This window comes from Schistocerca americana, chromosome 3, assembly GCF_021461395.2.
Source record: "Schistocerca americana isolate TAMUIC-IGC-003095 chromosome 3, iqSchAmer2.1, whole genome shotgun sequence".
NCBI classification, from domain to species: domain Eukaryota; kingdom Metazoa; phylum Arthropoda; class Insecta; order Orthoptera; family Acrididae; genus Schistocerca; species Schistocerca americana.
In genome coordinates, this window is record NC_060121.1 from 313,184,332 (window position 1) to 313,198,629 (window position 14,298).

At 39.2% G+C, this 14,298-nt stretch overlaps 1 protein-coding gene across 1 annotated transcript in view; it reads right to left on the reverse strand.

Moving 5' to 3' along the window:
* The window catches only part of LOC124607080 (BUB3-interacting and GLEBS motif-containing protein ZNF207), a 73,839-nt gene that overhangs the window by 31,454 nt on the left and 28,087 nt on the right, over nt 1-14,298 (reverse strand). Inside the window, exons 4-7 of the mRNA XM_047139259.1 lie at nt 6,267-6,510; nt 6,053-6,176; nt 2,878-2,975; nt 2,584-2,713 (exon numbers count right to left, since the gene is read on the reverse strand). Coding sequence (XP_046995215.1) covers nt 2,584-2,713; nt 2,878-2,975; nt 6,053-6,176; nt 6,267-6,510 — 596 coding nt within the window. The remainder of the gene's footprint in view (nt 1-2,583; nt 2,714-2,877; nt 2,976-6,052; nt 6,177-6,266; nt 6,511-14,298) is intronic.

Below are 14,298 nucleotides of genomic sequence, written 5' to 3' on the forward strand. Positions count from 1 at the left end.
TTTAAGGAAGTACTGTCTCGTATGACTGTAAGGAAATGCAGAAACATTTGGACAAAATTTTCACTTAGAGTGTAATGAATAGGAGCATTCTAAATATGGATAAATGCAAGATAAAGCCATCTGCAAAGACAAGGAACTCAATAGTGTCTACTTACAAGATAAATGGTGAACATTTTCAGCACATCATATTTTGCAAATATTAAGGGGTAATACTAAGAAGTGATGTCATGGGTTTTCAGGTAAAATCAGAATTGTGGAAGGCAAATGGAAGACAGAATGGTTAGAAAGGTTCTGGGAAAGTGCTGTGCACCTCTATAGGAAACTACGAACAAGACACCAGTGTGACCAATTTCAGCAGTGTGACCAATTTTAGAGTCCTTATCAAATGTGCACGACAGCCAATACCAAACACATTCAAAGACATGTAGCTAGGTTAAAAACAATTCAGTGCAGGTGATATGAAAGTGTATTAGAGATGCTTGGAGAAATTATACAAGAATCCTTGGTAGAAAGCCAACAGTTTTCACAAAACCATATTGGATGAATTTAGGAAACCTGTATATGAGGAAGACTGGGTGACTATTCTGCTGCCACCATCACTCTTCTCACACAGGGAGCTTGTAATTATGATTAGGAAGATTAGGCTTATAGAGAGACATGGGACAACTAATTTTCCTACATCAATACACAAATGAAAAACAACACTAACACTAGTACAAAGTATCTCACACATGCACTGAACAATGGCCTGCTGATGAGACATGTGCACTATGTGATCAAAAGTACCCGCACACCTGACTGAAAATTACTTACAAGTTTGTGGCGCCCTCCACTGGTAATACTGGAATTCAATATGGTGTTCGCACACCCTTAGCCTTTGTTCAATCAGGTGCTGGAGGGTTTCTTGGGGAATGGCAGCCCATTCTTCACAGAGTGCTGCACTGAGGAGAGGTGTCAATGTCTGTCAGTGAGGCTTGGCACAAAGTCAGCATTCCAAAACACCCCAAAGGTGTTCTATAGGATTCAGGTCAGGACTCCGTGCAGGCCAGTCCATCACAGGGATGTTATTGTCGTGTAACTACTACACCACAGGCCCTGCATTATGAGCATGTGCTCAATCGTGTTGAACGATGCAATTGCCATCACCAAACTACTACTCAACAGTGAGAAGCAAAAATGTGTTTAAAACATCAATGTAGGCCTGTGCTGAGATAGTGTCACGCAAAACAACAAGGGGTGCAAGCCCTCTCCATGAAAAACACGACCACAACATAACACCAATGCCTCCAAATTTTATTGTTGGCACTACACATGCTGGCAGACGACGTTTACTGGGCATTCGCCATACCCACACCCTGCCATTGGATCGTCACATTGTGTACCGTGATTTGTCACTCTACATAATATTTTTCCACTGTTCAATAGTCCATACACTCCTTATATCAAGTGAGGCGTCATTTGGCATTTACCGGCGTGATGTGTAACTTATGAGCAATCTCTTGACCATGAAATCCAAGTTTACTCACCTCCCGCCTAACTGTCTTAGTATTTGCAGTGGATCCCGATGCAGTTTGGAATTCCTGTGCGATGGTCTGGATAGATGTCTGCCTATTACACATTATGACTCTGCCAGTCAACAGACGAGGTCGGCGTGTACACTTTTGTGCTGTACGTGTCCCTTCATGTTTCCACTTCACTATCACATCGAAAACAGTGGACCTGGGGATGTTTAGGAGTATGGAAATCTCGCGTACAGATGTGTGACAAAAGTGACAGCCAATCACCTGACAACGTTCGAAGTCTGCGATTTCAACGGAACCATTCTGTTCTGTCATGATGTCTGATGACTACTGAGGTCGCTGATATGGAGTACCTGGCAGCACAATGAACCTAATATGAAAAACATGTTTTTGGGGATTACTGGATACTTTTGATCACATAGTGTATATGTACTGATATCTCACTTGAAGACTGGGCAAATCCAATTTAAGTGCCCCCTCCCTCCTTTCCCTCAATTTGATTTAAGCTGCTCCTGCTGACTAATCTGAAAAACATTAGCTTTGTGAAACAGAGTCACAGTTCACTAGTTCTCTGACCTATTACATTACAATATTTTCAATTACAGATCACAGACTAGCAGATGCTATTCCAGATGCATGTATGCAGATATGGTGAAAATGTCAACAGAATTTTACTTGTCTATGCAATTTCTATTTGTAACCACCAACATTTAAAAATGACATGATAACTTTAGAGCATCTGAATGAACACATACTTTTACATGACAGGACAACAAAAGCAAATGTATGAATTGAGGTTGCCCCCAACCTTCTTACAGAAGTTGCGACAAATAATGTATGAGTTTCTGTCTCTGTAAAAATGGCTCAACACACCTGTGTGAGACTGTTACATACTAAAGCAAAGCTGAAATATCGACAGAAACACTCCGCAAAAATGTACAAAAAACAATCACACAATTAGCCACAGAATAATGATTTAATCCCTTCCTGGAACAGCTATATCCCGTGCCCAATTTTCATTACCCATAAATGCAAATTACACCTTAATCACTGTGCTACTTACAAGGGAAATATCCTCTTGTGGATGGATAATTTTGCTTGAGGCACCAGTTGTGTTGATAAGAGCAACCTTTTGTGGGCTCTCATTAACAGCAGGTGAAGCCGTAGTTTGACTGCTCTGAGTCGTTGCCGTACTGCAGAGAGAAAATTCTGTATACATTACCAGTAATAATGACAAGCAGATAATTTCTGAATACAAATTACCAAGACAGTCACACTGATGCAATTTGCAATTATAAACTGCATCATATAGTTTGTGTACCACGATACTAACTACAAACTTATATTAACTGTTTACCTGTAGGCTGGAAATGTGGGTTTCACAGGGCCTATGGGTGCATTAGCTGTGGTGGTAGTTCCTCCAGGTGTAGCAGTCGTGGTAACTGAAGTTGTTGGCTAATGAGGAAGGTTTATAAAGAAAACATTTACAAGTTGTTTACTGGCATCAGAAATTAGTTATGTTACTATAGACAATGTTTGATTAAAAACATAAATATTCAAAAAAATCATTATTTCATATGTATTCAACATATTTTAGAACACTAACAGAAGTTTTGGGAAAAAAATATTATTCTTGATAGTGATCATATATAAAAACAAAGATGAGGTGACTTACCGAACAAAAGCGCTGGCAGGTCGATAGACACACAAACAAACACAAACATACACACAAAATTCAAGCTTTCGCAACAAACTGTTGCCTCATCAGGAAAGAGGGAAGGAGAGGGGAAGACGAAAGGAAGTGGGTTTTAAAGGAGAGGGTAAGGAGTCATTCCAATCCCGGGAGCGGAAAGACTTACCTTAGGGGCACACACGCACATATCCATCCACACATACAGACACAAGCAGACATATTTCTGCTTGTGTCTGTATGTGTGGATGGATATGTGCGTGTGTGCGAGTGTATACCTGTCCCTTTTTCCCCCTAAGGTAAGTCTTTCCGCTCCCGGGATTGGAATGACTCCTTACCCTCTCCTTTAAAACCCACTTCCTTTCGTCTTCCCCTCTCCTTCCCTCTTTCCTGATGAGGCAACAGTTTGTTGCGAAAGCTTGAATTTTGTGTGTATGTTTGTGTTTGTTTGTGTGTCTATCGACCTGCCAGCGCTTTTGTTCGGTAAGTCACCTCATCTTTGTTTTTATATATAATTTTTCCCACGTGGAATGTTTCCTTCCATTATATTGATATCATTCTTGATAGTGAGTAACGTAAAGGTTTGTACAATAAGAAAAACCACATTCAATAAAAGTTACCAATATTTATAATCAAACACATAAATTTATACATATAATGATTTGTTGTATCAATATACAATTTACCTGACAACTATCAATAAGTTAAAAATTATGCTTATCCATAATTAAATATACTCCATCCAAGCGTTTTCCAACAATGCAATACACGAAGTTTTCTTCACTGGAATCGTTGTCTATCTTTCTAATGAAGTTTACAGCAATAAAATACCAAGTCGACACAGCTGCTGTTCTCAAACACTTCACATCTGCTGTATGTAAACATGTCACTGTCCTTTGTCACGATCCATACATACAGGGGTTTTCTCAATTACATAATAAATAATTCAGTCATTTTCTCTATGGAGTTCATTCATGTGTATCAGCAGTACTGATCTGTGTGCCACCAGTTATAAAATGCCTATCTTTATAGAATTCCCATTCTTCTTATTGTCACTCAGATTTTGTGACCACTTTTACAAACCTGGTTGGTCTCTCTAATCATGTTACTCAAAAGAGTTACGAAAAGGTGGGAGGGATAAAAAGGGTGGTAAGTGCCATTTGGGAGCATTACATCAGATGCAAATCTACTTGACATAACAAACAAATAGAGTATATAATGTAGACAAAAGAACACCACGAGAGAGGGAGTGTTAAAGTTAATGGAAATCTTGAGAAGGTGTAACAGGTAACAAATACAGCAAAGAAGACTGTGTGTGAGTGTGTGTGTGGCCAAAACATCCTATATCACAAGAGTTTTGAGATACATCTGATGTAAAAAACACCTCAGGTGAGTCAGGCATTCATGTATATTTTTGTACTACCTGCGGAGATAACATGGACAAAAAATCTACAATACGGAAAGTGGAGAATATTTCAATCCACAATTATTTGCTTACATCAATGCTCAAGTTTCTAATAAGGTGAGTCACTGATTACTGATTAAAGACTTGTGTATGACACAAACAGCCTTTCTTGTCCCTAAAATATTTTAGAGAGACAGCAAAATCTTTTATACTTGTTTCTGAATACACTCAAAAATTATCTATGGTAAGTTGATCTTACTTCCAACAATTCTCTTTTAGGATCTGGATATTTCCCATCCATCAAACTGATGAAACTAGCCCATTACAATAGTAGTACTATATCTCCTGTTTCATGCAATGGACCAATCCTGTGAGAATTCTAGAGCTATCACTGTTTAAGAACAAATTGCAATCACCATCTCCCAATGGCATAGACTGCAAAGTAAAGAAGGTGTAGTCATTTACAATGGTAGTGTCTAAAATGTTGGCAAGTTGCTGTGAATGATGGTATTGGGGAGGGGGGGGGGGGGGTGCAGTGATATTTAGTATGTAGCACTTTCTTGATTCTGTTGTTTATTATTCATATGGTCACAAACCAGCTCTCAGCTTCAAAGCCATCATCAGGTGGCAACTGAATGTCACAACCACATGTAACATGATGTGTGACTTATGCAGATGCTGTATTACTTACACAGATACAGAAGATACATAAAACAATGAGATAGAGAGTGTTTCCAAAAGAAATTATTAAAAAAATCATTACAGAAATCATAACCTTCCAATTACAACAAAAAAGTTTTATGAGGATCTTGTCACCTGTAATAAGTCGCACACGATTTGATATGTGGTTGTGATGTTCTGTTGTGGTTACCCAAGAAGCCGAAAACCCGTTCCTGACCAAATAAATAATATTTTGCCACCTGCACTAGTATGTCTATTACTAAGCTTTCAAGACACAAGAAAGCCAAAGGAGCACTACACTGTCATGACCAACACAACAGCAATGCCTCAAAAGTGCATTCTGTCACTTGCATTACAAGTGTATTTCCTCTGACAAATCCTTGCTTCAGAACTGTTGATGAAGAAAGAAAGCCTCTTCAACACTTCACAACTTTTAATTCAATAATTCTTAAGCTGCATGTTTTTGGTTTTGCTTCAATGGAAAGGAACATCTCCCTTGCCATTACATTATTTAGAACATTATTATCTTTATTTGCAACTGAGGCTGATGTGTTATATGTATATGTTTATTATCTTGTTACCACAGCTTGTCCTCTTCCTCCATTATTGATTTTATTGTACTGTCTCTCATAACGGCGTAAGTATCAGTGCCGTGATCACCCATCCCCACTCGCTACGGTACCTTTCTCTCATTTAAAACTATTTCCCTGAAATGTTATATACCTATCAGAGTAACATAATAACAAATATACTTACAGTGGCAGTACTTGGAAACAGTGGTTTGTTCTGAGCTGCTTGAGTTGTTGTTACTGATGCATTCATACCCATGTTCACTGGAGGAGGTGCCATGGACCCCATGGGTCCCATCACTGGCATACCACTAAAAATGTAACAATGAAAGAAGGTAGATAGAATACCAACAACTAAAACAAGCATCAATTGGAAAGAAAAAGAAAGATAGTCATCTTACCCTGGTCCCATAAATGGTGGTGCCATATGAGGTGCCATAGGTCCCATCATATGATGTCCCATGGGAGGTCCAAATTGTCCCATAGGTCCCATATGTGGTGGCATAGGGGCCTGAGGGTGTGGTGTCATCATACCTGGCATTACAGATCCAGGAGGAAGAGCTCCTGGTCCATTACCAAGCAGGCCTTCTGGCTTTGCCTTCTTTGGTGGTGGTTCTTCCTCACCGCTGCTTGGTGACGTCCTCCCTAAACAATTATTTAAGCACTCCTTGGCACATAAATCTTTTTATTTTAGATGGCTTAGTATGTCTGGAAGAAGGAATCAGAAATTGAGGGAAGTGGGGAGGGTTCAGCCACTAATCACTGTAAAACAACTGATAAAGATGTTTATGTTAACAATGAAGTGATCCTATAATGTTGCAACTTCGCCAAAAATTATGGTGGTGCTCTTCTAACATGTTATATATTGTGTGTGTGTGTGTGTGTGTGTGTGTGTGTGTGTGTGTGTGTGTGTGTACAGCACCCACAAAAACCTAAGAAACCTATAAATATTTCATGCTAACTTGGTTTTGAAACGGAATTCAGCTATTTCAGACGACAAAAAATATGAACTGTATTCAATTTTTCGCCACATTTTTCCATGAATGTGTTTCTTTAGAAACAATGGCAAACCTTTTGCTGAATGACACTAATTACAAAGTACCATTCTAATATATGTGACAAATGTCTAAATAATACATTCATCTAAATATTTTATACTGATTGTTGCAGAAAATGAAGGAGATCTATAACTGTTTTGCTGATATATAAGCATAATGATGCATAATTTCTTGAAGGATGCTATTATGAAAATGCCGATCAATTACATTGAACATTGGCAACAACGCCTCATTAGCACAAAATGCGACTGCAACAGTAGCCCACAGCACGTGTGCGCTGCAAATGTACATGTTGGATAATTCATGTTCACATACCACAATAACAACATGGAAAAATCGAGGTCTTATGCTTTAAAACAATAGCTTTGCTTTATCCACAGTAATACTTCATTCATGTCTGAGAACTGTTTCAAACCCACAGATACGCCTTTTTATGAGGGATGGGAGGGGAAAACTGGTGGCACCCAGTAGGGTACTCAGTACAATTAGTTATGAAACAGTCCATTTTATTTTACTTTGGGGAGATGGAATACAAATATTCAAATAACTAAGGTACCTTAAGAGTACTAACAGCAACTGAGAATATTATTTACCAACAAATTCACACACACACACACACACACACACACACACACACACACACACACACACACAGATACACTGAAAAACAGCTTTATACTAGTTGCTTCAAAACTTGCTCTTTCGCCTTCAGCGATTTCTAATTATCGACCGAACAAGATTGTACTGACCAACTCACACCACTATTTAAGAAAATGTGCTCGTTATTCCAAGTGAACTCTACAGTTTCATTTATATGTTAGACCATAGTTCAGCTCCCTTTCTTGTTTTGTGTTTGATTTATTTATTTAGTGATGTCACTTCACCAGCCCTTTGTCACACTTTCCTTATAATTAATGATATGAATATAATACAAGGAAACATTCCACGTGGGAAAAAATATATCTAAAAACAAAGATGATGTGACTTACCAAATGAAAGCGCTGGCACGTCGATAGACACACAAACAAACACAAACACACACACAAAATTCTAGCTTTCGCAACCAACGGTTGCCTCGTCAGGAAAGAGGGAAGGAGAGGGGAAAGACGAAAGGATTTGGGTTTTAAGGGAGAGGGTAAGGAGTCATTCCAATCCCGGGAGTGGAAAGACTTACCTTAGGGGGAAAAAAGGACGGGTATACACTTGCACACACACACACATATCCATCCACACATATACAGACACAAGCAGACATATACAGAGGCCTATGTATATGTCTGCTTGTGTCTGTATATGTGTGGATGGGTGTGTGTGTGTGTGTGTGTGTGTGTGTGTGTGTGTGTGTGGGCGCGCGCGCGCGCGCGTATACCCGTCCTTTTTTCCCCCTAAGGTAAGTCTCTCCGCTCCCGGGATTGGAATGACTCCTTACCCTCTCCCTTAAAACCCAAATCATTTTGTTTTTCCCTCTCCTTCCCTCTTTCCTGACGAGGCAACCGTTGGTTGCGAAAGCTAGAATTTTGTGTGTATGTTTGATTGTGTGTCTATCGACGTGCCAGCGCTTTCTTTTGGTAAGTCACATCATCTTTGTTTTTAGATATATTTTTTCCTTATAATTAAGTATATACTTTCTCAGAGTACGGTAAAATAAAGCGAATATGATCAGGTGGCACGAATCCGATATTTTACCTATTTTTCAAGATTTGGGTATCTTAGTGAGGTATCTTAACAAGAACACCAATGACCACTGTTGTGAATTCTTGACTGATTTGTCTACAACAATGGCATGTTGGGGCATGCGATACAGACTAATGGCACCGTCAGTATATATGTAATTCATGTCCTGCACTTGTGAAGTAAACATATCAGCATGAAAACTTCTGCTGGCATCATGTAGTTCTGGTAAGCAGTATTATTTTTACTCGCATATGAACATCAAGTGCTCCTGCTTTTTTTTTTTTTTTTTTTTTTTTTTTTTTTGTTCATTATTGATACAAGTTAGACACTATTCATGCCGAATTACAAAATTACATTTTTGTAGGGTGAATTTTATAATGTGAGTATACAAGACGGTTCAAGAATCTAACTGGAAATCCAACAACAACCCAGAATTTCTTCTAAATACTACAAAGTCTGTCAAATCAGGAATATTAAGTGCTTACTAAGCTTTAGTCCAGCATTCAGTTCCTTATACATCACATGACAAACTCAAGAACACACAGGAAAAATCTAATTGAAGGCACATTGTGTTGTGTAAAACGGGGGTTTCTTTTGAGGAATAATTATGTTAGGGACATCACATAGCATCTTTAAATTGAGCAAGGTGGACTGAAAAAAGATTTCGTGACAACTGATGTGGTTGCAAGTGAGTATAAAGTTTTCTGAAAAGAAATAAGGAACAAATGGTTAGAGTAACTGAAAATTCAAGGAGGGCGAGGGGCAGCAGTTACTTGAGAAACCTCGAGTAATTATTTTAAGAACCTTTAAGTGTCCTTGAATGGTGTTCCTCCTTCCAACATCATAAAGTATGATGAGACCAATTTTTGCAATGGTCCTGGACAAGTAAATGTAATAGTGAAGTGAGGTACAATACATTCCAAAAGAACTGTGGCTGGCTTTAAGTCAAGCATCACTGTAATCATAACAGTGCTGGTGATGGGGCAGTCATCCCACCACACACAGTTTATGGGGCAAAATACCTCTACGGTACTTGGACTGAAGGAGGTTAGGTGGTGCAGGTTATAACAGGAATCAAAGTGGTTGGTTTACCCTAATAACATACGAAGCCTGGTTTATTCAAGTGTTGTGTACATAGTTTCGCGTAGTCAGCGCGTACACAACTTTCTCCCTAGAGCGCGCCCCGCTAAGCACAACAGCACAGGCGCAGCGCTCATCTGTCTCTGCACTACGAGATGGCGCTGTCTTAGAGACGGACCAAATTCTGCTTCCGCCGATCCGCGTATTAATATGTAACGCAGCCAATGAGATTGCTGCTAACGTAGAACCTTTTCTCCTCGCGGATCACGCTCGCGCAGTGATACCTGAATGCGCGAGGTATTATAACGAGTGTACAGACCTCCGATTAGTCAGTCTGCACCTGTCCGTACCAGTCTGCATTTGTCTGTACCAGTCTATAGTCAAGTTTCAGTCTGCGCCTAATAAGATTATCATATTCCTGTACATAGCCATGAAGAGAAATGTACAGCCACTTTGTCAAGTATCAGAGATATGTGAGAATAAGATTAACGTACCAAGACCAAAGGAACTTCGGATTGTCAGTTGTAAACAACATCCAGAATCAAGTTACGTAATGTCTATATTTTTTATTATTTTAATAAATGTGTGTGAAAATTAATCAAGTTCTGTTTGAAGTTGGTCACCGTCAATCTGCTACTCTAAGCGTGCAAGTGGCATTTCTATCGTCTGACCTAACGGCAGAAGATAAACACGCCACGATAAGACCACGAGACATATTGCTGACACTCGCCTACTTCGTTAGAGCGACAAGTCAAGTAATCTGCGGGTGTGTGTACGGAAGGTCATACAGTACACACACCACATGAAGTCATCTCTTATGCCCGACATTTAAAAGGACAATCTCTCGAGTCATCCATCAGTTAACGTAATTAAACTGTGCCAAGAACATTACATTCAATACACCAAGCGCTATGTATCGGTGTCAGCCACTTGATGTGGGCTTTTTTCAGGCCACTAAAACTTGCCTGGAGAAAAATGCTACACGACCAGAAAAGGAAGAACAGAGGGGTTGTAGCAAAATCCAAATTTCCTAGGTGGTTGAAAGCAGCCTTTGAAAAGGCAACTATCACTTAGATTAATGTTATATCTGAGTTCAGAAGAGTAGGAATTTTTCCTTTCTTCCCTGATAAAGTAATTTCACATTATCCAGAAAGAATAGACACATGTAACACCGATTCACCAAAAGTTTCTTTGACAACAGCCGTCACAATGCAACTGAAACAGGCTTGTTCTAATGAAACGAAAGGACTCTGGCGCCGGGTAAAGTGCTTAGAGTTAAATTCAGGAAAAGGTATTGTTATCACAGACTTTCAAAGTGGCAGTGCCAGTGCTGTGAAAACCCATTGTTCCATTTCTTCCTCACATCAGAAGAAAGTGTTAATATAAAGCTATTTTTAGATAGTTCACAGGTACAGAATTTTTACACTGTGGGCGTTTTGATACTTGTTTTTGCAGATGATGGTCATTTATACTTTGGCATCACAGTTTGGCAGTATTTTGGACGGCAAGAGCAAGTACCTCTGTTGACAACGTAAAGACAGTTGAAGATACTTAACAAAATATTTCACTAACTCTATACTAGTCCACTATGAGAGTGGTTTCGCACTGAGAAACAGTTCAAGCATATAAGTTAATAAGAGATTTGTCCCCTAGCATTGTAAATCATGGACACAGAAGTGATTACACAATTTCTTTGCTAATTTATATAGTTTGAACCTCTCTTACAGCCCTCAACACACTGTAAGCAGCAAAGAAGTCCCATGGCACAATTAGAGACACAGCACAGCAAGTACACTGCATCAAGAAAACATGAGAAGGTGACTGTAAGAAAAAAATCAAAGTAAAAGTTCTCATGAGAGAATTAGGATGACAGATCATTACTGAAGTTGTTCGTTTAGTTACATTATGTGAGGCCTTTTTTTTTAACGTTACATTTTGGCAACTGTGACAGGACACGGATGAGGTGCTGACAGAGTTTTGTAGTTATCAATAGAATTTCCAAAAAAGTAACACACGAAAATACGATGTAGCCTAGAACAACCTATTTAAACAGCAATAATAAGCACACACTGTACTGTAGTCCAATGCGAAAATATTTAAGAAGAATACGTAATTCAACCAAGTAAGTGTTAATTATTACAACAGAATAGAGAAATGAGATTAGTTGACTTCAGGAATCAGGTCAAGAAATATTTGTGTGTTGAAATATATATAAGTGTTAATTATTACAACAGAATAGAGAAATGAGATTAGTTGACTTCAGGAATCAGGTCAAGAAATATTTGTGTGTTGAAATATATATATATAATTTACGTCGACAAAATATAAGACCTCTGTGTCCTGATTCTGAGTCTACAAGGGCAGCTGCAACTTCTGGCACCAGTCAATCAACACGACGGCAGCACAGCATCACTTGGGAGCGCAGTGGTTGGTCAGTTGACTATAGAGATATTGCTGTGCACATGAACAACACAATAGCAATGCAGTGCAACTACTAATACGAGGGTGGTTTGAAAAGTTCTCAGAATCACCATGAGAGGTCAGCACTAGCGCAACAAGTTGTTCACGTGATATTCATTGGACTGTTGCCTGAAAACATGTGCCACATTAGTGCTCTTGGGAGAGCTGTGGCAGTGACGTGGCTCTGTTGTTGTTCCCACGTAGTGATTTGCAAAGGTGTGTGTGTGTGTGTGTGTGTGTGTGTGTGTGTGTGTGTGTGTGTGTGTGTGTGTGTGTGTGTGTGGGGGGGGGGGGGGGGGGGGGGGAGGGGATTAAAAAAATTGCAATAAGGGAAATTAGAAGAATTACTAGAAAATAGTAAGAAAGTAGACAAAGTGATTAAAAGTGTGATAAATCTTATAAGCCAAACACACTCCCATGAAGAAAGACAGAATAACTTCAATGAAGTATGTCTCATTTAAAGGAACAAGAACACGAAGTATCTTCTAAGATACACTCTTTTGAATAATATATATACTTTCTGATGCAGAAACACACTAAGTAAACTTACCTAAGAAGTTAAAAATTGAGCTGGACAACTTGGAGGGCGAAAGAATACGGTAACCAAATCTCAGGTACACGTGGATATGTAAACACATTAAAGAATTTAGTGAAGCAGATGTTGTTGTGGTCCTCAGTTCAGAGGCTAGTTTGATGCAGCTCTCCATGCTACTCTATCCTGTACAAGCTTCTTCATCTCCCAGTACCCACTGCAACCTACATCCTTCTGAATCTGTTTAGTGTATTCATCTCTTGGTCTCCCTCTACGATTTTTACCCGCCACGCTGCACTCCAATACTAAATTGGTGATCCCTTGATGCCTCAGAATATGTCCTACCAACCGATCCCTTCTTCTAGTCAAGTTGTGCCACAAACTCCTCTTCTCCCCAATTCTATTCAATACCTCCTCATTAGTTACGTGATCTACACATATAATCTTCAGCATTCTTCTGTAGCACCACATTTCAAAAGCTTCTGCTCTCTTCTTGTCCAAACTATTTATTGTCCACATTTCACTTCCATACACGGCTACATTCCTTACAAATACTTTCAGAAACGGCTTCCTAACACTTAAATCTATACTCGATGTTAACAAATTTCTCTTCTTCAGAAACGCTTTCCTTCCCATTGCCAGTCTACATTTTATATCCTCTCTACTTCGACCATCATCAGTTATTTTGCTCCCCAAATAGCAAAACTCTCTTGCTATTTTAAGTGTCTCATTTCCTAATCTAATTCCCGCAGCATCACCCAATTTAATTCAACTACATTCCATTATTCTCGTTTTGCTTTTGTTGATGTTCATCTTATATCCTCCTTTCAAGACACTGTCCATTCAGTTCAGCTGCTCTTCCAGGGCCTTTGCTGTCTCTGACAGAATTACAATGTCATCGGCGAACCTCAAAGTTTTTATTTCTTCTCCATGGATTTTAGCACCTACTCCAAATTTTTCTTTTGTTTCCTTTACTGCTTGCTCAATATACAGATTGAATAACATCAGGGATAGGCTACAACCCTGCCTCACTCCCTTCCCAACCACTGCTTCCCTTTCATGTCCCTCGACTCTTATAACTGCCATCTGTTTTCTGTACAAATTGTAAATGGCCTTTCGCTCCCTGTATTTTACCCCTGCTACCTTACCCCTGCTACCTACAGAATTTGAAACAGAGTATTCCCGTCAACATTGTCAAAGGCTTTCTCTAAGTCTACAAATGCTAGAAATGTAGGTTTGCCTTTCCTTAATCTATTCTCTAAGATAAGTTGTAGGGTCAGTATTGCCTCATGTGTTCCAACATTTCTACGGAATCCAAACTGGTCTTCCCCGAGGTCGGCTTCTACCAGTTTTTCCATTCATCTGTAAAGAATTCGTGTTAATATTTTGCAGCTGTGGCTTATTAAACTGATAGTTCGGTAATTTTCACATCTGTCAACACCTGCTGTCTTTGGGATTGGAATTATTATATTCTTCTTGAAGTCTGACGGTATTTCCATACACCTTGTTCACCAGTAGGTAGAGTTTCGTCAGGCTACTCCTGGGGCCTTGTTTCGACTTAGGTGTTTCAGTGCTCTGTCAAACTCTACACGCATTATCATTTTTTATTTATAACCCTATATTCACCAG